Source organism: Stenella coeruleoalba (assembly GCF_951394435.1).
Source record: "Stenella coeruleoalba genome assembly, chromosome: 19".
Classification (NCBI taxonomy): domain Eukaryota; kingdom Metazoa; phylum Chordata; class Mammalia; order Artiodactyla; family Delphinidae; genus Stenella; species Stenella coeruleoalba.
In genome coordinates, this window is record NC_137165.1 from 59218788 (window position 1) to 59241299 (window position 22512).

The 22512-nt window shown below is 53.4% G+C and overlaps 1 protein-coding gene across 5 annotated transcripts in view; it reads right to left on the bottom strand.

The window, feature by feature from the left end:
* ARSG (arylsulfatase G) overlaps positions 1-22512 on the bottom strand; it is a 116383-nt gene that overhangs the window by 28880 nt on the left and 64991 nt on the right. For 4 of the 5 annotated variants that reach the window (XM_079904198.1, XM_079904199.1, XM_079904202.1 and 1 more), the window contains exons 2-7: positions 17383-17570; positions 15231-15278; positions 14057-14168; positions 11040-11177; positions 2279-2475; positions 672-752 (exon numbers count right to left, since the gene is read on the bottom strand). In XM_079904198.1, coding sequence (XP_079760324.1) covers positions 672-752; positions 2279-2475; positions 11040-11177; positions 14057-14168; positions 15231-15278; positions 17383-17570 — 764 coding nt within the window. The remainder of the gene's footprint in view (positions 1-671; positions 753-2278; positions 2476-11039; positions 11178-14056; positions 14169-15230; positions 15279-17382; positions 17571-22512) is intronic. The other variant, XM_079904200.1, reaches the window with a different exon arrangement.

Consider the following 22512-nt stretch of genomic DNA (forward strand, 5'->3'; position numbering starts at 1 on the left):
CAGCAGGACTGCTCTTTCAGAGAGTGAGGTCCTTTTGGGGAAACCTTCCCAGCAGATGGGCGCTGAGCTGAGGGCTGAAGGGTGTTTACATAAAGAGAGGCAGTACGGTGTAGTGGGAAGATCACCAGCTTTAACTTGGTAGCAAGCCTGGCCCCGTCCTCCCAAATTGTGTGACTCTAGGCAAGTTCCTTAGCCTCTCTCATTCTTCAGCTGTAAGTGGAAGGATGACTACCTGCCTTTCACTAAGGTTTAGAGCTAATGCCTACAGAAACCTCGCAGAGTTGTGCACAAAATACTTCTTGAATGAATGAAATGAATTAGTGTTTGGATGGGTGGAGGGATGACTTTTCAAAAAGGAAAGAAAAGAAAGCAAGGAGGAAGACTGAGGACATGAGGGTGAGGGTAGAGGCAAAGCATACTTGCTGGGCTGCCTGTCAGCGGGCCGACGCCCTGGGAGGGAAGGAAAGGGAACCCCCGGGGTGAACACGCACCTTCTCCGCTCCAAATTGTTTCTCTTCTGGGAGCTAGTGGCTGTGAGTAATCTGTCCCTATTTCACAACGATGTCCCAAGACCCAGCTATAAAGTGGTCCTCCCAGAGGCCGGATCTCATGCCCCAGCCCAGACTCAGCACCTGCGGGGAGATGCCCCAACCCCAGCTGTGAGCCTCTACCTTGACGAGTCTGCCATGATCCAGTGAAGGGCCCCATGCTCCCTGCCAGCTCACACTTCTGAGCCCACGGGCCATTGTCTCCTAGAAACCAAAACAAGCAACAGGCAGCAGTTACCGGAGGATGCTTCTGCCCGGTTCTCTCTCTCTCTCTCTCTCTCTCTCTCTCTCTTTCCCTCCGTCTCTCTCTCTCTCTCTCTCTCTCTCTCTCTCTCTCTCTCTCTCTCTCTCTCTCTCTCTCTCTCTCGTCCCACATCCCTGTGCACAGCAGGGGACTGGAGAGAAAAAAGACCTGTGCAAACAAATGCAACCCCACCCTTGAAGGACCTTTTAGAGGGGGCTGCCTCTGATGGGCTTTCCGGAGAGGTGGGCTGTCCTGCCCCGAGCGCGCCCCACGCTGAGGCTTCTGCCTTTGGATCTGGGCTCAGCAATTCTATTGCCACTATCTTCAGCCCAGCAACTTTTTCTTTTCTTTCCTTTTGTTTTTTGTGGGTTTCTTTCGGCCGCACGGCATGTGGAATCTTAGTTCCCCAACCAGGCATAGAACCCGTGACCCCTGCAGTGGAAGCACGGAGACCTAACCTCTGCACCAGCAGGGGAGTGCCCAGCAACTCTTTCTTCAGCCCCTCTGATGCGCACATACGTCATCTCCTGATCCCCCAGTGCGCTATGGAACAGATTTCACTGTCAGCTTGATTCTGCCAACGAGGAAGGAGAGGCTTACAGAGGTTAAAGTAACCTTCCCGGCACTCCCCAGGTGGCGCAGTGGTTAAGAATCCGCCTGCCAATGCAGGGGACACGGGTTCGAGCCTTGATCTGGGAAGATCCCACATGCCGCGGAGCAACTAAGCCCGCGCGCCACAACTCCTGAGCCTGCGTTCTAGAGCCCACAAGCCACAACTACCAAGCCCACGAGCCACAACTACTGAAGCCCGCGTGCCTAGAGCCCACGCTCCGCAACAAAAGAAGCCACCGCGATGAGAAGCCCGTGCAACGAAGAGTAGCCCCCGCTCGCCGCAACTAGAGAAAGTCTGCGGGTAGCAACGAAGACCCAACGCAGCCAAAAATAAATAAATAAATTTATAAAAAATAAAGTAACTTTCCCAAGAGTAGAGATTCAAACCCAAGTGTCCACCACTCTCGCTCCAGACAGGGACCCGAGACCAGTGATGCCTGTGTGGGCCCTTTAAACAGCTCACTGGTCCAGCACTCAGCCAGAAGATGTGACCTGCTGACCGCTGGCAACCTTTGGGATGGGGGAAGACGGTAAAGAAGCACTCTTGGAATTGCCCGAGGATTACAGAGGTCCACAATGTCAAAGTCACTCATTAACAATTAACAGCAACACCCAGATGGCCCTGATCAACACCCAAGGGGCCGGCAGGGTACCCGCTCTCTCTGTGCGAAGCCTTTCCAGGGGCACAGCCCTGGAGGCCCCAATGGACAGGTGCTCGGCACGCAGGCCGACGGACGCGAGCAGGGCCCCCAGTTCGAGGCGAGCCCCCTGCCCAGCTGAAGAGGGTCACTCGCCCAGACTCTGCTCTTGTGTGGGGCGTGTGCGGGGTTATCCATTAGATCCCAGCGAGGTTGGCTGGGTTTTACTACTTCACCTGTAAACCAAAGGAATGTGTTGTTTTTAGCTGTGAGGTCAACTTTGTCCTTGATCTGGCCCACGAGGCTGTCCATCTCCCGGAGAGCCGCGCTGTACGGCCTTCGACCCCCGGGTTCTGCTGACAGCAGGGTCCTGGACAGGGGCACGTGCATGTGGGCCAGGCCCACGTAGAGCAGGAAGGGTCTTCCGCTGGCACTGAAACGACAGAGCCGGAGGTGACTCTCCAGAAGGGTCCCGTGGCCTCAGAGAAGAGCCCAGAAGCCCTTCCACCCGGTGTGCTCAGGAGGTACACATCCGTCTACAGCCTGCAGAGGCAATGGGGGGTAAAGCTAGTTAAAGACTGAGAGTAACTGTAATACTCGCTTCTGCCCTTTTAACGTTTACCGGGAGCTCATTGAACATGACTCACGTTGCCTGAATTCTGCCTCATAAAACCCCCCAAGTTCCCTTTTCCGGATGAAGCATCAGAGGCTCAGGGAAACTGAGAGACTTACCCAGGGTTAGGAAGCGACCAAGTCTGGGTTTAAACTAAGGTCTGGCTGAGAGCAGAGCCCTGGCTCTTGGCAGCTTCATGCTAACGTCCAGCGCAAACGTATTTTTAAGTTCCAGCTGCTCTCTCGGAGCATCCAGGCCATCGTTTCCATTCCCAGCCTTGGCTCTTTCTAGGAGATGAACGGATGACTGAAACGGACCACGGGAAATTCCAAGGCCATAGCTGGGAACATCTCGATCAAGGTCCTGGTGGAGGCCAGGCTCCCGGCTGCCCCTACTCTGATCCTGCAGGTTCCCCTGGGAGGCCTCTGCTTCCTGCCTGCCCCCCACCTGCGTTCCCAGGCCAGGGGCAGGGTCAAGGGCAGCGGCAGGGACCCTCGGGGAGTCTCTTCCCACAGCCCACCCCTGTGGGGGGTCTTTCAGAGGACACAGGGAGGGCAAAGGGGGAACTTCAGGCGAGTCCGTAGGCTGGCGACGGAAGCGCAGCTCTTTCACACCAGGCCACCTGGACACTCGACTTTCAAACTGGCCTGAGTGCTCTTGGCTGCCCCCGATTCACACCACCTCACATCAAGCTCTCTGAGTCCCCCAGCCTCAGCTCTGCACCAAACCTCGCCCTAGAGACGCCCCTGCACCCCAACTCCCAAAGTCCCCTGATTGGGTGGGACTGTACTGCACTCGGTTCTCTTTGAAGGACAGAAGATGCACGTCCCAGACGGGGGCCTCTCCTTCCCCATTCTAGCCCACAACTTCTCTGCAACATTTCACGAGCTGTATCGTCCATGTCCACAAGTCATGAGTGGCTATTCTGATTTCAATTCACGAACATGAAATAAAGCTAAGAGTTCAGCGTCTCACATGCTATACCATGGATGAGGCTTGAAGACACGATGCTCAGTGAAATAAGCCAGTCACCAAAGGACAAATATGGTGCGATTCCCCTTACAGGACGTACTTGGAGTGTCTGCTTCATACAGACAGAAAGTAGCGCTGTGGAGGCCAGGGGCTGCAGGGAAGGGAAAACGGGGAGCTGGTGTTTAACAGGTACAGAGCTTCCATTTGGGAAGATGAAAAAGTTCTAGAGATGGATAGTGGGGATGGTTGCAGGACAGTATGAATGTACTTAAAACCACAGAACTGTACACTTGCAAAGGTAAATTAAAAAAATAGGGAGGGTGGGAGGGAGGGAGACGCAAGAGGGAAGAGATATGGGGACATAGGTATATGCATAACTGGTTCACTTTGTTATACAGCAGAAACTAACACACCGTTGTAAAGCAATTGTACTCCAATAAAGATGTTAAAAAAATTTTTTTTAATTGAAGTAGAGTTGATTTACAAAGCTGTGTTAGTTTCAGGTGTACAGAAAAATGATTCAGTTACACATATATATACTGAAAAGGAAAAATTACGCTATGTACAGTTTACATCTATCTATCACCTATCTATCATCTATCTATTATCTGTCTATCTATCTATCTCTCTCTCTATGTCTATCTCTTTCTCTATCCGTCCATCGGGTGTCTCAGTTGCCTGAGCCACATTTCCAATGCTCAGGCCAGTGGCTACCATCCTGGACAGCACAGAGAGAACATGTTCTTCCTTGCAGGGAGCGCTATTGCATGGTGCTGATGTAGGGCGTCTGTTGCCTGATCTCACAAAGATGATCATGTACAGTTGTGTAGGTTGTGCACAAATCCGGCATGCGGACATCCTGCTGAGAGAGCGGATGGGAGTGTAATGCCAGCCCACAATCCACCGGCCGAGCTGGGCGCTCTGGCACCGGTCAGCACACACTCGGCGGGGACGCCTTGTCATAATCTGCAGGTGGATACCACGTGGCAGCAGCATGCCGGGTGGAGCTGGCTCAGATTTCGGGAATTTTGCAAGCCAGGTGTTAAACATGGCTGCCATTAAAAATTAAATGAAATCAACTTACCATTAAATAAATGATATTAAAAACAAAGGTGGGGGGGATAAATTGGGAGACCGGGGTTGACATATACACACTACTATATATAAAATAGATAACTAATAAGGACCTACTGTACAGCACAGGGAACTCTGCCCAATACTCTGTAAAAGAATCTATATGGGAAAAGAATCTAAAAAAGAGTGGATATATGTATGTGTATAACTGATTCACTTTACTGTACAACAGAAACTAACACAACATTGTAAATCAACTGAAAAAAAAAAAAACAAAGGTAATAAACTTGCACGATTTATCACATCCTAGTTATTCTACCACATTTTACCATTATCTGTGCCCTGGAGTTTATTTTGCGGCCGCTGAATCTGTGCGGTGGGAACACCACATGATGAGGTGCTACGCGGCACATCTCTCCAGCCCCATGGTCAGAGACATCTCATTGGTATCTTGAATTCAGCCACAGTGAGAGTATTTACGCCACAGAAATGGGCAAATCAGAGCTTTTTCTCTGACTGCTGGTTGTTAAACATTTATCAGCTAATAGCTACCTATGGGCTGGGGGCGTGGTCCCATCACCCACCCTCTTCCCACCCCCATCATTATCCTGCAAACTCCCACCCATTATCAAAATCCTGTTGGCACCCTGGGCTGTGAAGATGAGGGAAGACGGGCATTGGAGACCCACATCCGAATCCCTGGGATTTTATTTCATGGTCGTGTGACCCTGGGCAATTCACTTAACGTCTGTCGTCTCCACGATGGGGACAGCTATGCCTCCCTGATACAGCTGTGAGTATTTAATGCCATAGTAAGGTTTTCATAAGTGGTGCCCTTTTCTTAAGAAGTATGACTAATACGAGCCTGCAGTAGTAAGCACCCACGGTACCCAGGGAGCACCTCTCTCCCTGCATCCTGACACCACGCTAGAACTCGTAAAGACGGCATGTTGTAGGAACCGCACAAACTAGCTCCCTGGGGGCATCTATCCCCTGAACCACTCCTGTGCTGAATGGCAAATACAGAGTGGAGGATGGGCGGTTCTCTGGTGGCCTGGTGGTTAGGGTTCTGGGCTTTCACTTTCGTGGCCCGGGTTCAATCCCTGGTTGGGGAACTGAGATCCCACAAGCCATGCGGCCCAGCCAGAAAAAAAAAAAAAAGTGGAGGAGACTTGGTGCTTTAAAAAAAAAGGCTTCCCTGGTGGCGCAGTGGTTGGGAGTCCGCCTGCCGATGCAGGGGACGCGGGTTCGTGCCCCGGTCCGGGAAGATCCCACATGCTGCGGAGCGGCTGGGCCCATGAGCCATGGCCGCTGAGCCTGCGCGTCCGGAGCCTGTGCTCCGCCACGGGAGAGGCCACAGCAGTGAGAGGCCCGCGAACCCAAAAAAAAAAAAAAAAAAAAAAAAGGCCAGTTATAAGGCAGTATGATTTCATTTTTATTTAAATATAGATACATGCCTGTGTGTGTGTGTGTGTGTGTGTGTGTGTGTGTTTATTCACCAGCACAGAAGGAGGCTAGAAGAACATGTTCAGATTTAACAAAAGGGGTTAAGATATCAGAGGAATTAAGACGCTGGAGGGGACATTCCAGCAGAGGGAGGGTGGGGCGTGGTGTGGAGATGCACAAAGATTGAGACCTGAGGAAGCCAAGTCTGGAGAAAATCTCCTGATCTGAAATAGAAAATGGCAAGCGAGGGATGCCCATCTCTCAGGAAATGTCCCCAGTGGGCTCCCGGCAGGAGAGCCAGGCCTGAAGGTGGCGGCAGGGCTGCCCTCGAGCCGGGCTCCCTCGGCTGCCCCTGCAGCAGCCCCCAGGGCTGACCGGTCCAGGAGGCATCGCTGCAATAGCCACTCGCCCCCGCCCCGTCCCAAATCTCACCGTCACCCTCTGGGCCTCAGCGTTCCAGAGAACCTTCTGGAATCCAGACTGGACCTGACAGTTCTCAGTTCAGAAGCCCACCGGGGCTCCATGAGCCTGCGGGCAGTGCAAAGCCCTAGCCCGGTATCCGCGGCCTTCCCAGCCTTGCCGTCCTTCCCACGCCAGGGCCACCTCACGTCCTCCTGCGCCTGTTCACTCCTCTCCCGGCAGCACCCTGCCTGGTATCTTGCCTGCAAACACTTAATCCATTAATCCATTGAGATCCCACTCCAAAGCCATCAAGATCCCTCTCTGCTCCCAGCTCACAGGTGGCTTCCTCCTCCCTGGCCCCTTCTTCCCCTCCCTTAGAGAGCTGATCAGTGTTGACAACGCAGCCTATGCGAAAGCCGGCTTTTGAACATCATCTGTTTCCCCACTGGCCTGGGAGACGCTCGAACGCCGAAACAGATCTAATCCACGTGTGTATTCCCAGCACAACACTGGCACACGTTTGGGGCCAGATCAAGCAACTCACTCTTTATTCACTCATTCAGTGAATACTTATTAAGTGCTAACCAAGCCCCAGGCACTGCGGAGACAGCTACAAACACAGAAGCAGGATTTCCACCTTCTTGGAGCTTCACATCCAACTGGAAACAGCAGAGGGAAAGATGCAACTAAGAAATGAATCAGGGCTTCCCTGGTGGCGCAGTGGTTGGGAGTCCGCCTGCCGATGCAGGGGACGCGGGTTCGTGCCCCGGTCCGGGAAGATCCCACGTGCCGCGGAGCGGCTGGGCCTGTGAGCCATGGCCGCTGAGCCTGCGTGTCCGGAGCCTGTGCTCCGCAACGGGAGAGGCCACAACAGTGGGAGGCCCGCGTACCGCAAAAAAAGAAAAAAGAAATGAATCAGATCATTATTACAAATGTACAGTAGTAGGAATGATGGAGGAGAAATACAGGGTGCTGTGGAAGAGCATAACAGGGACAAGCTGGGCGGGGGGGAGGCGGAGAGGGGAGACATCTCTGAGACAGTGTGGCCCGAAGGACGGGGGGGCTCCAGGGGGACAGTGCATGGTCGCCCTTCAAGGCGGACAGAACAGCAGAGGGAGAGGTTGCAGGAGGAGGACGGCCGTCCCACTGCCCAGCGGTGCGTGCAATCACTCATGTCCTCACCCGTCATTCATCGGAACACCCAAACAGGAGAAAGAAGAGAGGAGGTGTCAGGAGGACAGAATGATCTTCAGGCTGAACCCGGAGCCCTGATGTGGGTGGCAGGTGGTGCGCTTTAGGTGGGAGACGGGTGAGGACGGAGGTGAGAAGGGGAAGGAGGCTTAGACCAGCAGGGGGAGAACGATGCAGGCGGAGGGGTTGAGTCAAGGAGAAGAAGGAATCAAGCCCTTGATGTGGGTCCCAGGCTCCAGCCCAGGAGGGCTGGGGCTTCTTTGTCCTCTGTGCCTCTCTAGGACCTAGTTCTAAGTGCGCAATTCCATGGAATATGGACCATACACTCTGATTTCAAACATCCTCAACTACACCTCACACCTACCCCAATACGCTCAGCCCATCAAGCCCTGTATTCCCAACTCAGGTTAAATGCGCCATCCTAGACCCTGTGGGAAGCAGAGGACCAGCCAGCTGCATGACCTAGAAGCCCAGACGCCCAGGCCATCCGCTACCTCCTTTCTTTTTCTTTTTTTTTTTTGCCAATTCGGAGCTTTGCCTGCTGTCTAAAAAACTCGAATCAGGAATTAGCTTTCAGGGGAAAGACAAATAACACATGATACCACTTGTATATGGAATCTAAAATATGGCACAAGTGAACCTGTCTATGAAAGAGAAACAGACTCACAGACATAGAGAACAGACTTGTGGTTGCCAAGGGGGAGGGGAGGTGGGGGAGGGATGGAGTGGGAGTTTGGGATTAGCAGATGCAAACTAGTATATACAGGATGGAGAAACAGCAAGGTCCTACTGTAGAGCACAGGGAACTATATTCAATATCCTGGGATAAGCCATAATGGAAAAGAACATGAAAAAGAATGTATATATGTGTATAACTGAATCCCTGTGCTGTACAGCAGAAATTAACACAACATTGTAAATCAACTATACTTCAATTAAAAAAATTTTTTTTTTAAGAATTAGCCTTCAGCATCACTGCTAGGTTAGGGGTCTAAAATCAAGTGAAGCCCCAAGGAAAAACGTTCAAAGAAGACCCCCTTGCCGAGCGGGGGCAGGAAACCACACTCCAGGGACCCCCGGTAGTTCTGACAAACAAGTCAAGGTGGCGTAAGGGGTCATGGCGGAGAAAACAGCACAGATCTGGGGGCTTTTCTGCTGACACGTCAAAAATCATGGATGAATTGGCAAGTCCAATCCTAAAGAAATCAGCATGCCTGAGGATTCTTTTCTGTCAAGCAAAAAGCCAACAGGATTCATGTGACTTTTCACTTAATAACTAATTAATAAATTAGCAAACTCTTCCCCTCTTTCCTATGATAAAGAGTTTGTTCACTGATTTGTTAGTCTTTCAACTGGTTAATCAAGTGGTAGATGAACAGCACCATGTCCTCTTCAGAGTTAATCAGTCCCCAGCCGGCTGCCACCCGCTACCGTCCCCTGAGAACACTGTGCTTTCACTGCAAAAGCAGGGGTAGACCTTCCTCACCATGGCTATACCTCCACCCTCCCAGCTGCCCTTCTGTCTAGAAAAGTCCAGCATGGTGGAGCGAGGGGCTGGGGGAATTCTTGCACATTCAAGGAAATGATGAGATCAGTTATCCCAAGGTGGAGTCTATTCTTAATTCTGGGCAAGTAGACGGGTGTGCAGCACACGTTTTCCTGCCCACTTAGGCAAAGGCTGTGGAAAATACCAAAGGACCTGTTGGAAATTGTTCCCCGGCCCTTGAAGAGTTTGCAGTCTTGGGACTTCCCTGGCAGTCCAGTGGTTAAGACTCCACGCTCCCAACACACGGGTTCAATCCCTGGTTGGGGAACTAAGATCCCCGCGTGCCGCATGGCGCGGCCTAAAAAAGAGAGAGAGAGAGAGAGAGAGTTTGCAGTCTTAGGAGAAAGATGCACCAGTGCACATGAGAGAGGCAGCGGGTGGGGTGACTGTGTGTGTGCACATGTGTGTGTCTGGGCTTGCACCCCGCCACCTATGTACATGCACCCCAAGGTCAGTAGTAGTAGCTGACTGTGGTCTCGCACAATCTACTCTCTGTGCTGATCTCTGATCTGACAGAGGCTGGAAGCGAGCAGCTCTCACACAGAGACAGCTTGCTAGAGACCCACTGTGGTATGGCTCTGGGGTTTCTGCTTTTTGTTATTTTCAGTTAGTGGTTGCTAACAGTTAGAGATCAGGAGATCCGCCAAGGGCCAGGTGGCCTGTCTTTCTTGAGAAATGGAAAGGCCTGACAAGCCAGGCCCCCGTTCCCACAAAGCAGCAGCAGGCGGCCTTAGATGGGACAGGTGCTCGAAATTCACCACAGGCCCCACTACTCCCTACTGCCTCACCGTCAGCCTGCTTCCCGCTTCAGGTTACCTGGGCCCTGTAGATGCTGGACCCCTGTGTGTTATACTGAATACTGGCCCCCAAGGATACTCAGGGTCTAATCCCTGGAATCTCTGAGTGTCCCCACAGCGGACGTTGTAGATGCAATTAAGTTGAGGATCTTGAGATAGGGGGATTATCTTGGCTCGTTCCCAGTAGACCCTAAACGTAATCACAAATGTCCTTATAGGAAGGAGGCAGGGGGAGATATGACTACAGAAGAGGACAAGGCACGCGAACCACAGAAGTGGAGATTCAAACGATGTGGCCAGGAGTTCCCTGGCGGTCCAGTGGTGGGGACTCCATGCTTCCACTGCCCAGGGTCCAGGTTCCATCCCTGGTCGGGGAACTAAGATCCCACAAGCCCAGTGGTGCCGCCAAAAAAAAAAAAAGGAATATGATGCGGCCACGGCCAAGGAACGCCGGCAGCCACCAGAAGCTGCAGGAGGCAAGAAACGATCCTCCCTGGAGCCTCGAGATGGAGACAGCCCTTCTGATAACCTTGATTTTAGCCCCACAAGACGCATTCCAGACGTCCAGCCTCCAGATCTGTAGGAGAATAAATTGCTATTGTTTTAGCCAATAAGTTGGTGGTCAGCTTGTAACAGCAGCAATAGGAAACAAACATAGCCTGTCAACGAATGAACTCGACAAACACCTTGAATGCCCAGAAGACAGTGGATGGACCCTGCCCTCAGGGAGGTGATACGCGAGCAGGAGAGGACACCTGACAATGACGGGAGAGTGTGGTCTGAGCAGGGACCCTGGGAACGTACCCGAGGCACTTGTAACCGAGGCCTGGAGACCCCAGGACAGACAGTTTTCTAGCTTTATTTCCAGGAGACATGCACGCGCGCATCTTTATCAGGCAATGGAGCTCTGCCGCGGTCTGGGCCGTGCTGGGGCCAGGGGACACGGGGGGGCTCACCTCGCCCGCTGGATGAACTGGGTGGCCTTCTCGGCATACTTCTGTGCGAGGCCGCTCAAGTTCACGGGCTGCTCCACGATGCTGAGGTTCTCATAGAGAGGAAGGGCCACGTCCGAGTGACAGTCCTTCTCAGGGTTCCTGGGTGGAAATCACAGACGGTGGCGCGTTCATTCCCACGACCTAAGTAGTCACCGAGTCAAACAAAACGCTTTGATGCGGTGATGCCCGTAAATACAGAACACTTAACAGCCTGGCCTCAAGTGACTCTTCCAGTCTGCCATTTCCTCCAAGCGCAAAACCAATATAACACCTTCTCCTATTCCCTTTGAATAGACGTGTAGGCTCCTTGGACAAGCCTGGCCACTCTGCAACGCTCACGACTTTTTTGAGCTAGGGGTATGATTATACCCATTTTGCTGGCAGAGAAACTGAGGTTAAACAAAGTACATTACACAGCAGAGTCCCAGAGACAATCAGTAGCCCTGGTTTTTTCCACCGGCCCCCTTAAGTCATGACTTCCGTCCATGGGGTACAACGCTTGGTATTTTCCCAAGTCAACAATCAGGACTTTGTGTGACAAGACGTCTGACGAGAGGACAGATGGCTAGGAACAACTTTGGAATTTCAAACCGTGTTTGGAGAATTTGGGGAAATTTTAGCAATTGGAAAAAGTGGGGGTCAAACCTATTGTATCTCCTGGAAAAAAACAAACTCAGCCCTTGGTCTTACAGATGGAGATGAATCTGACGTACGAATGACCCAGCAGAGCAGCTGAATCCTGACCCCGGCTGTGATCTCGCGTGAGTTACCTAAGCTCTCAGAGCTTGACTTTCCTTGTGGGAAGTGTGGGGCTGCCCGGGCCCCTTCCAGGGATAAGGAACGGTTAGCATTCACACTGCTCGGCACACTAGGAATGCAATCAAAACTCAAGCCCTCTGTCCTGGGGGACACAGAGAACTGGAAGAGGAGCTGAGGACAATGGAGAGAAAAGGGTGGTCACGGGGGGCCTCTTGGGTAGGGAAACTGTCCTCCTGCTGCAGGGAAGAATCTGGGAAGAAAGGAGAGCCCCCGTCACACATCTATGTGCACACAGACTTGTGCCGGAAGCTTAAGAGACAAGGTCAGACTGGGGTAATCACCAAGGACCACAGTGCTTTAAAAAGAGAAAAAGAGCACGGTCCCGGGTGTCACAACGCTAACCTCATCTTCGTGTCCAATCTTCCAGCTTTGGATGATCCTGTGGCTGCTCCATCATCCCTAACCTTCTCCCCCTTTTCCTCCTTCAGCCAACACTTTTCTTCTATTTGATTTAACACAGACGGAAAAGGGACCAGGCTGTGGTCATCGCACGAGACGGCAGGGGTGCCACAGGTGTGAGCCCCAGGCGCCCGGCGGTGATGAGAGAGCAGTGGCAGGTTCTCACGTGGTGACGTCACTCCTCCCACTGCCAACAGGCTCTTGCATCTCCTGGGCGTCTCGTGAAAAGGTAGACCTCTGGGAGGGGTCTGAACACCGGCATTTCTAGCAAGCGTCCAGATGATGCCTGCGCTGCTGGCCCAGCGACCACCCTCTGAGTAGTCAGGAGAGAGGAGACCTGGGCTCTAGACTCAGAGACCCAGACGGGACTCTCCATCCTTCCCTCTCATGACTCCACTGTGACCTGGGCCACCAGGTAAGCTTCCTTCTCAGGACAGTCAGGAGAAACGCTTGCCTCACTCAGAGGTCCGGTGGGTCACGGATAAGCACGCAGAGCGCTTAGGATGTAACAATTTCTCAACAAATGGCCATTATGATGCTAACTATTATAAATAAGCCCCAAGACACGCTTTCCCCGGGCGGCCCAGACACCTGCAACGTTATGAACAATCCCAGTACACCGTCCGAACAGCAGAGCACCTGGTCTGGGCTGCTTTATTACCTGAATACGGTTTATTACATTTTTCTGATAATAAACGTACTGCAAGCTCATTACAGAATATTTGGAAAATACGAGAGAGGAAAAAACTGCAAACTCCTTAATGCCACAACCAGAGTGAATGAACCATGGTTACCATCTTGGCGTATTTCCTTTAGGGCTATTAGAGGCATAAATACAGAGGTAGTTCAGGTCACAGTGCTGATGATTTATTTCCTGCTTTTTTCACTTACTATTCTATTGTGAGCATTTCCCCATTTCACTGAATACGTTTTTAAAACATCCTGTTGAGTGGCTGCACGGCATTCCGATGTCGAAACGCTGGCTTATTTCAGGGCGGGGGTAGGGCTTAGAGGGAGCCCGGTGGGCTTTTTCTCAGTCTAGCTCCCTCCTTATGTCCAGTGTCAGGGCCAGGTGAGTGGTCCAGGAGCAAAGCCAGCAGGCAGAGGAGGGAGGCCACCTGCGTGAGACCCTGGGTCGCACCAGCCTCTCCCCTGCTGAGCTAAACAGTCCAAGGAACCTGGAAAATGCCAACTAAAAAAATGTTGTTCACCTCATCTTCGTGAAAAGTGTTCTTGCACTCCATGCAAATAATGCACTTAAATTTTTTGCACTAAAGGTACTCGATCTTTTTTTTTTTTTTTTTTTGGCTGCATTTGGGTCTTCGTTGCTGCGCACAGGCTTTCTCTAGTTGCGGCGAGCGGGGGCTAGTCTTTGCTGTGGTGCGTGGGCTTCTCATTGCGGTGGTTTCTCTTGTTGTGGAGCACGGGCTCTAGGTGCGCAGGCTTCAGTAGTTGCGGCATGCGGGCTCCGTAGATGCGGCACGAGGGCCCTAGAGCACAGGGGCTTCAGTAGTTGTGGCCCATGGGCTTAGCTGCTCCGCGGCATGTGGGATCTTCCCGGACCAGGGCTCGAACCCGTGTCCCCTGCACTGGCAGGCGGATTCTTAACCACCGCGCCGCCAGAGAAGTCCCAGGCACTTGATCCCTTTTTGCTACTGTAACTGTTCCCCGTGGGCCTCGCTCATTTCCTTCTGATGGACCATACCCCCAGGACTTCACCTGGCTCTGGAGCCCAGAGCCGATGCCTTGGCTAGGATTACCTTGACGGTCTACCGCCCCGTGGACATGCCGGGCAAGGGGGGTGGTTGTAGCCGGGGGTATCAGTGCAGCCCATGTCATGGCTGTACGGGATTCCAAAGTAGTAATCAAACCCTGGAAGAGAAGGAACGGGTTAGGCTATGAGCCTGCATTCTTACACCCAGGACAGAAATTTAATTTTCCATGATTTAATTCTGCAGTGTTATGGCGTATGTAATTAAAAGAGGATTTGATTAATAGCCCTTTGTAGTGTGCAAAGAAAACACTTTGCTGGGTCCTGGCTGCAAGACTAGATTTGCAAAACTTCTTGTGATTAGCATTAACCCTGCGTGGAAGGAAGTGGGGAGAATGTCTTGAACACCTCCCGTTCCCAGTGCGATGATGGACACCGCTGGGAAATGTCTGGTGAAAATCTGCTACCTGCATGACACTCTGGGGGGTAAAAGAATATACTCTGCCCTCAAGAGCGGGAGGATAAGAAGCAGAGATTCAGCTCTAAGAGATGGATTGTCAGCAAGCCCACAAGAGGGATCAGAGGATGAAGTTACCCCTGGATGCTGGGGGTGGGATGTGGTTGGGACAGGAATCTCAAAATGCTTCTCAGAAGAGTTGCCGTTTCAGCTGGACGCAGAGGGCTGGCAGGATTGGACTTGAGAGGGTGGAGGGGTATTGGAGGGAGGATGTGAGGGTCAAACTGAGACCTGAAAACCCTGTGTTGACTTTTTTCTGAGACCCTCCCATATCCCAGCTCTTCTCCAGCACAAGCTTCCGTGTGAAGTTTCCCACAGAATTCCCTACTCCCCGCCGAGCCCCTGCTTCAGTGAACCCATCAAACGATCTTTACTTCTTACCACGCGGGGCCTCACGGGGGCCAAGTGTTCCCGGACACGTGAAGGACTGGGTCGAGGAGAACACTGATGGCCTCACGACGGGGTAGCCCGAAGGGTAGACAGGCACCAAAGAGGGGGGCCGGGAAAGGTGCCGGGCAAGAGGGATGTGCAAACAGAGGCAACCCTGGCACCTCAAACCCACCCAGGTGAGCCTGTGAACGAAGGTGTCCTGACTCAGGAGAGAGGCCCCTCAGGGGCAGGATGGCTGAAACACTTATAGAGTCCTTTTACACAGAGACCTTTATTTTCTGTTTCCCAGGTAACCAATCCTCCAAAGAATTCTTACCACGGAAGTTGGGGTGATAAGAGCCATGGTGTCCAAGATGCCACTTGCCTGGAGGAAAACGAGAGAGAGAGAGACTTTGAGAGGAATCCCCATGGGGGCTCCCAGCCCCTTGGTGGAGCTGGTCACACACTCAGGTCTCCACCAGCTTTGCCCTTTCCTGAGCACAAGCAAAGAGAGGCTCACGTGCTGTGTGACAGCCAAGCCTCGTTCTCTGGGACCGAGAGGGAGTCCCCAGGGAGACAGAAAGCAAGCAAGGATGACTCATGACTCAGGCAGGAAAGCGTGCGGGGGGTGGGGGGGGAAGACGAGCCATTACCGGGAGCCCAGAGAAGTTAGCAGGCTGAGCTCCTGCCCCCCAAAGAGGGTGCAGCGCCCACGGCAACGCCCCCCCCACCCCCCCCACCCCCTCCAGGGCTCACCACACCTTCCGCTCGGCCCTCCTGCCTGGGGCCCTGCAAAGGACCCAAGGAGCAAGTGCACGGCCCAGACAGTCCCAGAGATGCCGCTCCCGCCTGCTTTCATCATCGTCCTCTGCAGAAGCTGAGTGGGGCGCCGCCTCCCTGCTCCACCCGAGCCAGGCCAGCAACGAGGAAGCTCTGCCGCAGGGCTGCCCCTGGCGCTGTAAACGCGTTCACTGGGGGGCACGAGGCGAGGCTGGGACCCTCTGACCTGCTCATTCTCTGCTCTCCGGGTAAAGATCCCACAGGGAAGTCACCCACGAGGTAAGGGGAAGAATCAAAAACGCGGGGCAAAGACCAGTACGGCGGCAGCGTGAAACAACGCCAAGGACGGAAAGAAACAGGCAACCACAGGAGTCTGACTCAGTAAGTTATCTCACGTGGCCTCAGTACAATGCTTCCAAACCATCTTTTCAAGACACACGCCTGTGGCCAAAACGAGCAACGGTGAATCGAGGTGAAGGGTATATGGGGGTCTAGGAGTCCCTTCTTGCAACTGGTCTGTAGGTTTGAAAACAAATGTCATAAAAAGTTGAGGGAAGTGGATTAAGCTAAGTGGAATGCTTAGATTCAGCATGACGTGGAAATATAAAATTATAGTACAATTTTAAAATTGCTTCTAAAATTATAATAAGCGTGTAGAATTATATCACCAGGACATAGAAAATAATAGGAGGGGGAGAAAAGTAGGGCCGAGTGATAACATGTGCAGCTGGGGACAAACACATGAACACAGAGCAAGATGAGAAGCAAACAGTGAGTGGTGTCAGTGGACTCGGGGTTCCCTCAGCAGGCTTCTCATTTGCCCTGTAAGCGCGCTGCTAGGAAGTTCACGATCTCAACAAGGAGCTACGCTTCAGTACCCTCTCCCAGAAAAGCAAAAGGTGTCATGAGAGGTGAACAGTCGACCTGTAATCAGTTGCCTTCTTGGGATTTAAAGGCCTGAAGAAGGAGGGGCAAGTGAGATCGAACCCAGCTCGAGAAGAACCCAGTGCCCCTGATGCTGCATGACGTGTTAGGGTCAGAGAGCCCAGGGACCAAAGCCCTCCCGCCCCCCGGGCTGGGAGTCTTACACGGATGCAGGGACAGGGCGGGTGAGGACGCTCAGCCCATAGTGAGAGCCTCAGAATAGTTCGTACCTCCGGGTATGGAGAGAAAGGGGTGAAAAGGAGAGCCGGTTGGGACCTTAATGGTCTCGTCCTCCCAGGACAATGAAGGCCACACTGCAGTCTGATCTTCTGCAAAGTTATGTCAGGCTCCTTGACCCAGAGGAGGAGCCAGGCCGACACACCAGGAATGCCAGCTTCCTGCAGGTTAACGGGGAGCCCGGGGCCCCGAGGACATCCCCACAGGGACCCTCGTTGCCCCTTCACGTGGTGGAGGGAGGTGGGAACCCCGCCGGACCCAGCTCTTGGAGAGCCAGGATCCTAAGCACAGGCAGCCTGAGGATGCCGTCGGGAGGCTGGGTTGTCTTGGCCTCTGTAGGGGGCGCCAGGGGAAACTAGTTCCATACATGGTTTAGTCCCCTGGCAGGTCGTTTCAGTTGCTTAGAGCTGAAAGCATTCCCAACTCCTACAGCGAGAAATGAGCAGAAAAGCGGACACGAGCAGGAGGGGCGGCAGCTCTGCAGACACAAAGCAGTCAGCACAGAAAATGCAGGGGGGACGGGGTCTGGGCGGTGGGGGCCACGTTACCAATCAGCCCGGTGACGTAGCCAGCCCGCTGCAGCACTTCGGCCAAGGTGGTCTCGTTGAGTGGAAGGCCCCCCACAGAGGTGACCGCAAAGTTGTGAGGGACTCCGTTGCGGAGGCCAAGCCGGCCGGTGAGCAGGGCGGCCCGGGAGGGCGAGCAGGTGGACGCAGCCGCGTGGAAGTCCACAAACCTGCGCGGAGAGGAGAGCGATGGGGGTCGGCCTGACCACAGAAAGCCGGGCCAAGAGGGACTCAATCCCTGGGGTCCCAGCGCTGGGAAAAAGCTCCAGGACCCGCCAGCCGTGGGGCAGGTAAAGAAAATGAAGCCCAGAGACGCATTATGTGACTAACCCAGGGTCACACAGCTGATTCGAAGGGATTTAATCCCACATATTGAACGGATTTTCCACATTTTATATTCACCTACTCACTTAATGCATCTGTAACCCCAGAAATCAACACTCGTGGCTCTGAAGGGATAGTTCACGGATATACGCAGACCTGTGAAAATCTGCACATTTCCAGCTGAGGTTGGACAAGGTGACCTTCTTGTTTGGGCTCTCACAGATTCAGTGTTCACAGGGACGTTATAGAACATCACCACCGCTGACACAAGAGCTGACTATCTATTACTCCTTACTGTAAGCCCAGCCCTTTTTCAGACACTATGGAGAAACAGAGAAGTCTAGCCATTTTCTTACCCTCAAGGAACGTGAGTAAATTGAATGTCACTAATGAAGGGGCCACCTGACTTCATGTGTCTCCTGACGGGATGCAATATGAATTCATGACACCAAGGATTCTTACCGAAAACGTTTAACCTGAATCTAGTCAGACCCCTGGACCTAATTTCCACATTACAGGAAAAAAAAAGCTAATGCAAGACCAAATTAAATGACCCCACAAGAAGAGACTTTACCAAACCATTCTCTAGACGTTCGATAAGACAACCAGTCCCATCTCTTCAAACAGTCAACATCTGAGGGAACGATGGGACGGACGGGGCGATACTGTGCATAAGGAAAGACTAAAGAGACAGAACCAAGTGCAATACATGAATCTCGCTGGATCCCAGTTCAGAAGCGCTGGCACCACACCTGAGGGCTAATTAGGGAGGGAGATTTAATATGAACTGGATATAAAATGATATTGGGGATTATCGCTCATTTTCAGGATTACGGCCACGTGGGAGAACGTTTCTATTCTTTTCCTTCTGGTTTTAGTGAGATATAATTGACACATAACCTTGTACTAGTTTCAGGGGTACAACATCATAATTTGATATAAGTGCATATTATGAAATGATCACCACAGTAAAGTTTAGTTAACATCTGTCACCTCCCACAGTCACAAACTTTTTTCCTGTGATGAGAACTTTTAAGATCTCCTCTCTTAGTGACTTTCAAATACACAAGACAGCATTGTTGACGCTCGTCCCCATGCTATGCATTACGTCTCATGACTTACACCCAGAAGTCGTCACCACCTTCACCCATTCTTCCCCACCTCCGAAACCATCCTCCACACTGATGCAAATGTCCTTCCACAGTGGGAGTCGGATCACACCAGTCTCTTACTGGAAAACACAGTCTCTCTCTGCCTGCTTCTCGGAGCTCAGCCGCTGCCCCCCTCCTGCCCTGAGCTGCTTCCTCACATCCTCCCAAGCCCCCACTTACTCCTGTCCGCTGTGCCTTTGCCCATGCTCTTCCCCCACTCCCCAAACCCTTCCCCTAGTGTCCCACCTTATCCTGACTGACCAGTCCCAGTCGTCTTCAAGACCCCGCTCAAAGACTCAGATGTTACCCCCCCAGGTCACCCTCCCTGCCTCTCCCTGCCTCTCCCCCAGCCCCCCAATCTGCACCTCCCCACCCCACGTGGAGTCAAGGCCCCCTCTTCTCTACGTGATTATATAGGCTTTGGCATCTCCTTTACAACACTGAACTCTAATTCTTTGTTTTCCTGTTTGGGGCCGCTTCCAGATGGCCACGAATCCGTGGATAGGCCTCCCCGTGACAGGCGGGGCCTGAGGTCCTCCCGCCCTTGACGCTGTGAGTGCTTTGAGCCCCAGAGGATGTGAAGGGGACACTGCACCAGTTTCTGGGCTCAGCCCTCACGAGACTGGTAGCTTCCACCTCCTCCCTGAAAACACTCTGTGAGCCGCTGGGTGAGAAATCGACTCCCCCAACACGGCCCAGCTGGACAGGCCATCTGTAGGTGCTCCGGCCCATGACCCCAGCTGAGGCCACTGCGTCTAAACGTCACAGGTGTGCGTGAGGCCACCCTGGACCTCCCAGCGCAGGCATCTGCCTGCTGAATTTCACCAGAGCCGCCTTGGTCAACACAACAAGGTAAAGGATCACCCAACCGAGAGATGCCTGAATTCCTGACCCTCGGCATCATGAGACGTGATGAAATGGTTGTTGTTTTGAGCTGCTGACTTCGGGGATGGTTTGTTACTCAGCAGTTCGCCACCAGAGCAGCATCTGTCTCCCACCGGACCATCCTCTCCCCACCATTCAGTCCTCAGCCCAGCACGAGGTGGGCACCACCCAGCGCATGTGGAGAGGGTGATGCCACCGTACTCTTTGCTTTTGTACAACGTGGTGAGTCTCTGCTAAAGAGACCTGGGCCTCAGTCCCAGAGGATGGGTGAATTCACAGAGCGGTGACACGCACCGAGAGGTCCCAGCAATGCCCGTCTGAAAGCGCCGGCCCAGCCCTGAAGCCGTGCTCTTCAAGCAGACGTGCGATGCCTCCATCTGACAGAATGAGGGCAGGGGAGCGAGGTGCTCCAACGCTCATGCTGGGTCCGCAGGTGCTGGGCGAGGCCTCCCTCCAGCCTCGGGGAGCTCCAGGGCCCCCGACTCTGGCTTCACACCCCTGCCAGCACTTCCTTCCTGTCCCTCCGTCCCCTGGGGCTGGAAGTAGCACGTGCAGCCTCCCTTCTGTCCCTCGGTTGCTGGTCCCCTGGGTAATTTCCCAGGCACCGGCTTCTCTCACAGCATCCCAGCTGCCCACATACTGCGGCCTCAGGGAGTTCAATCCCTGGGGCAAAATCCAGGATTCTGGACGTTGCATGCAGCTGGCAACCGCTGCCCTTGGAATCCCAGACTGAGCTCCACTTCAGTGTTCATACTTTTCTCCCAAGAAAACGTTCATTTGTACCTCTTCTGTTCTTTTCCTCCCAAGATTAAAGCACAAACATCCTCCTAGATCACACTCCTAAATGTTCCTTATAATAATGACTACTGGGACTTCCCTGGTGGCGCAGTGGTTAAGAATCCGCCTGCTAATGCAGGGGACACAGGGTCAAGCCCTAGTCCGGGAAGATCCTACGTGCCGCGGAGCAACTAAGCCCGTGCGCCACAACTACTGAAGCCCACGCGCCGTAGAGCCCGTGCTCCACAGCAATAGAAGCTACCTCAATGAGAAGCCTGTGCACTGCAATGAAGAGTGGTCCCCGCTCGCCGCAACTAGAGAAGGCCAGCGTGCAGCAACAAAGACCCAACGCAGCCAAAAGTAAGTTAATTAAGATAATAACGATGACTCTTACTACGACTAGATTACTACTACGGTACCACGCACTCGGCGGCTTTTATTACTCTCACGGCTAATGCTCAGGCTTCTAGAATCCGGGCACTCCTCTAAGCCACGAGCACTCACTGTCCCTGGACTCACTCTGCTCTGCAGGTGTAGCTCCGTATGGGTCACCTCCTTACCCACAACAGTGGGAGCAGCTGCACAATCGGCAGGGCCCGGAGCAAAATGAAAATGCAAAGGCCCTTATTCAAAACCCACCAAGCATTTCAAGATGGCGACGGCAGAGCATTAACCCACCATCCACACCCCGGGGCGGAGCTGAACAGCGCTCAACCCGCCCAGCTGAACACGGCAGCCCTGCTCCCCACTTACATTTGCTGCCCCCAGTTCCTCCTCTCCCAGTTTTCCATGGGGCGGCCAAAGTGATCTTGGAAACTGTTTATCAGCTAACAGTATTCCTGGCTGGAAACCCGCAAATAAGTCCTCATTGCAATTTAGGTAAACCCAAAGTCACGGTCGTGAGCTTCTCAAGCGGGGAGCTGGAGCACACAGATACAGCCAAACACTGATAGCTAGTAGGTTTTCTGAGATCCAGCTCCTCCCAGCCCCAGGGGCAGCCAGGCGGGACCCCGGGCAACTGGAGGTTCCTGGGCATCCGTGCCCTGCACAGTCCCAGGGAAGTAATCCCGTTAGAGCAGAGAACGGAGAGAGCCCTGCAGGTGCGGCGCCAGGCATCCTTGTTGGAGTCCCACGCTGGCCACCTCCAACCACCAGCAGCCTGGGTGGAGCTCCTTGGAACGGGGTGCAAGGATCCTGACAGCGTGGGGAAAGGTGGGAACTCCACGCCCAGGGGATGTGCACCCAGGCGTCATCATCCCTATTCCCACCCCGGTTCCCCCCAGCAGCCACACCACCCAGAGCGGCTCTACCGAGATCACCCCGAGCTTGTCCCTGCCTCAGGCCCTTTTCATGTCCCCTCCGTCTGGAAGGCTGTGTTCTGGTCTCCACATGACGGGCCCCTTCTTTTCATCCGGGTCTCAGCTCTCATTTCACCTACTCAGTGAGGGCTTTCCTGACCTGACCACTCTCCACTGCATCACTGTTCTATTCTGTCTTGAGCCTTTATCCACTCGGACCTCACCTTGCTCATGGACTGGTCTCCTTGCTTGCTGCCCGGCTGCCCCTCTAGAACGGAGTCCCCGAGAGCCTGGGTGTGTCTGCCCGCTGCCACCGCCGCCCCCGCCCCGGGGGGCTGGTTCCCGACCTCAGGAAGGCGGGTTCTCTGATTTGGGCAGCTGGAGTCCTGCACTCCACCAGTGAGATGGCTCTTCCCATCTGGGGGGACTAGGGCTTCCTCGGCCGGGTTCCCTGCTGGAACCAGACCTTGAGACGCTCCCAGTGGACATTCACTCCTGCCCTCACCCATCTGTGCCTCTCGACAGATACATACGTGCATCACCGCTCAGCCCAAACCCTTCACTCTGAGCTGCTGGTCTTAGTTCCACCAGCCATACCTGGCGGAAGGACGGCAGGGAGGGGACCACAGCCCTCTCCGTCAGAGGCTTACACTTCAGCAGAGGGTCAAGACCTATGT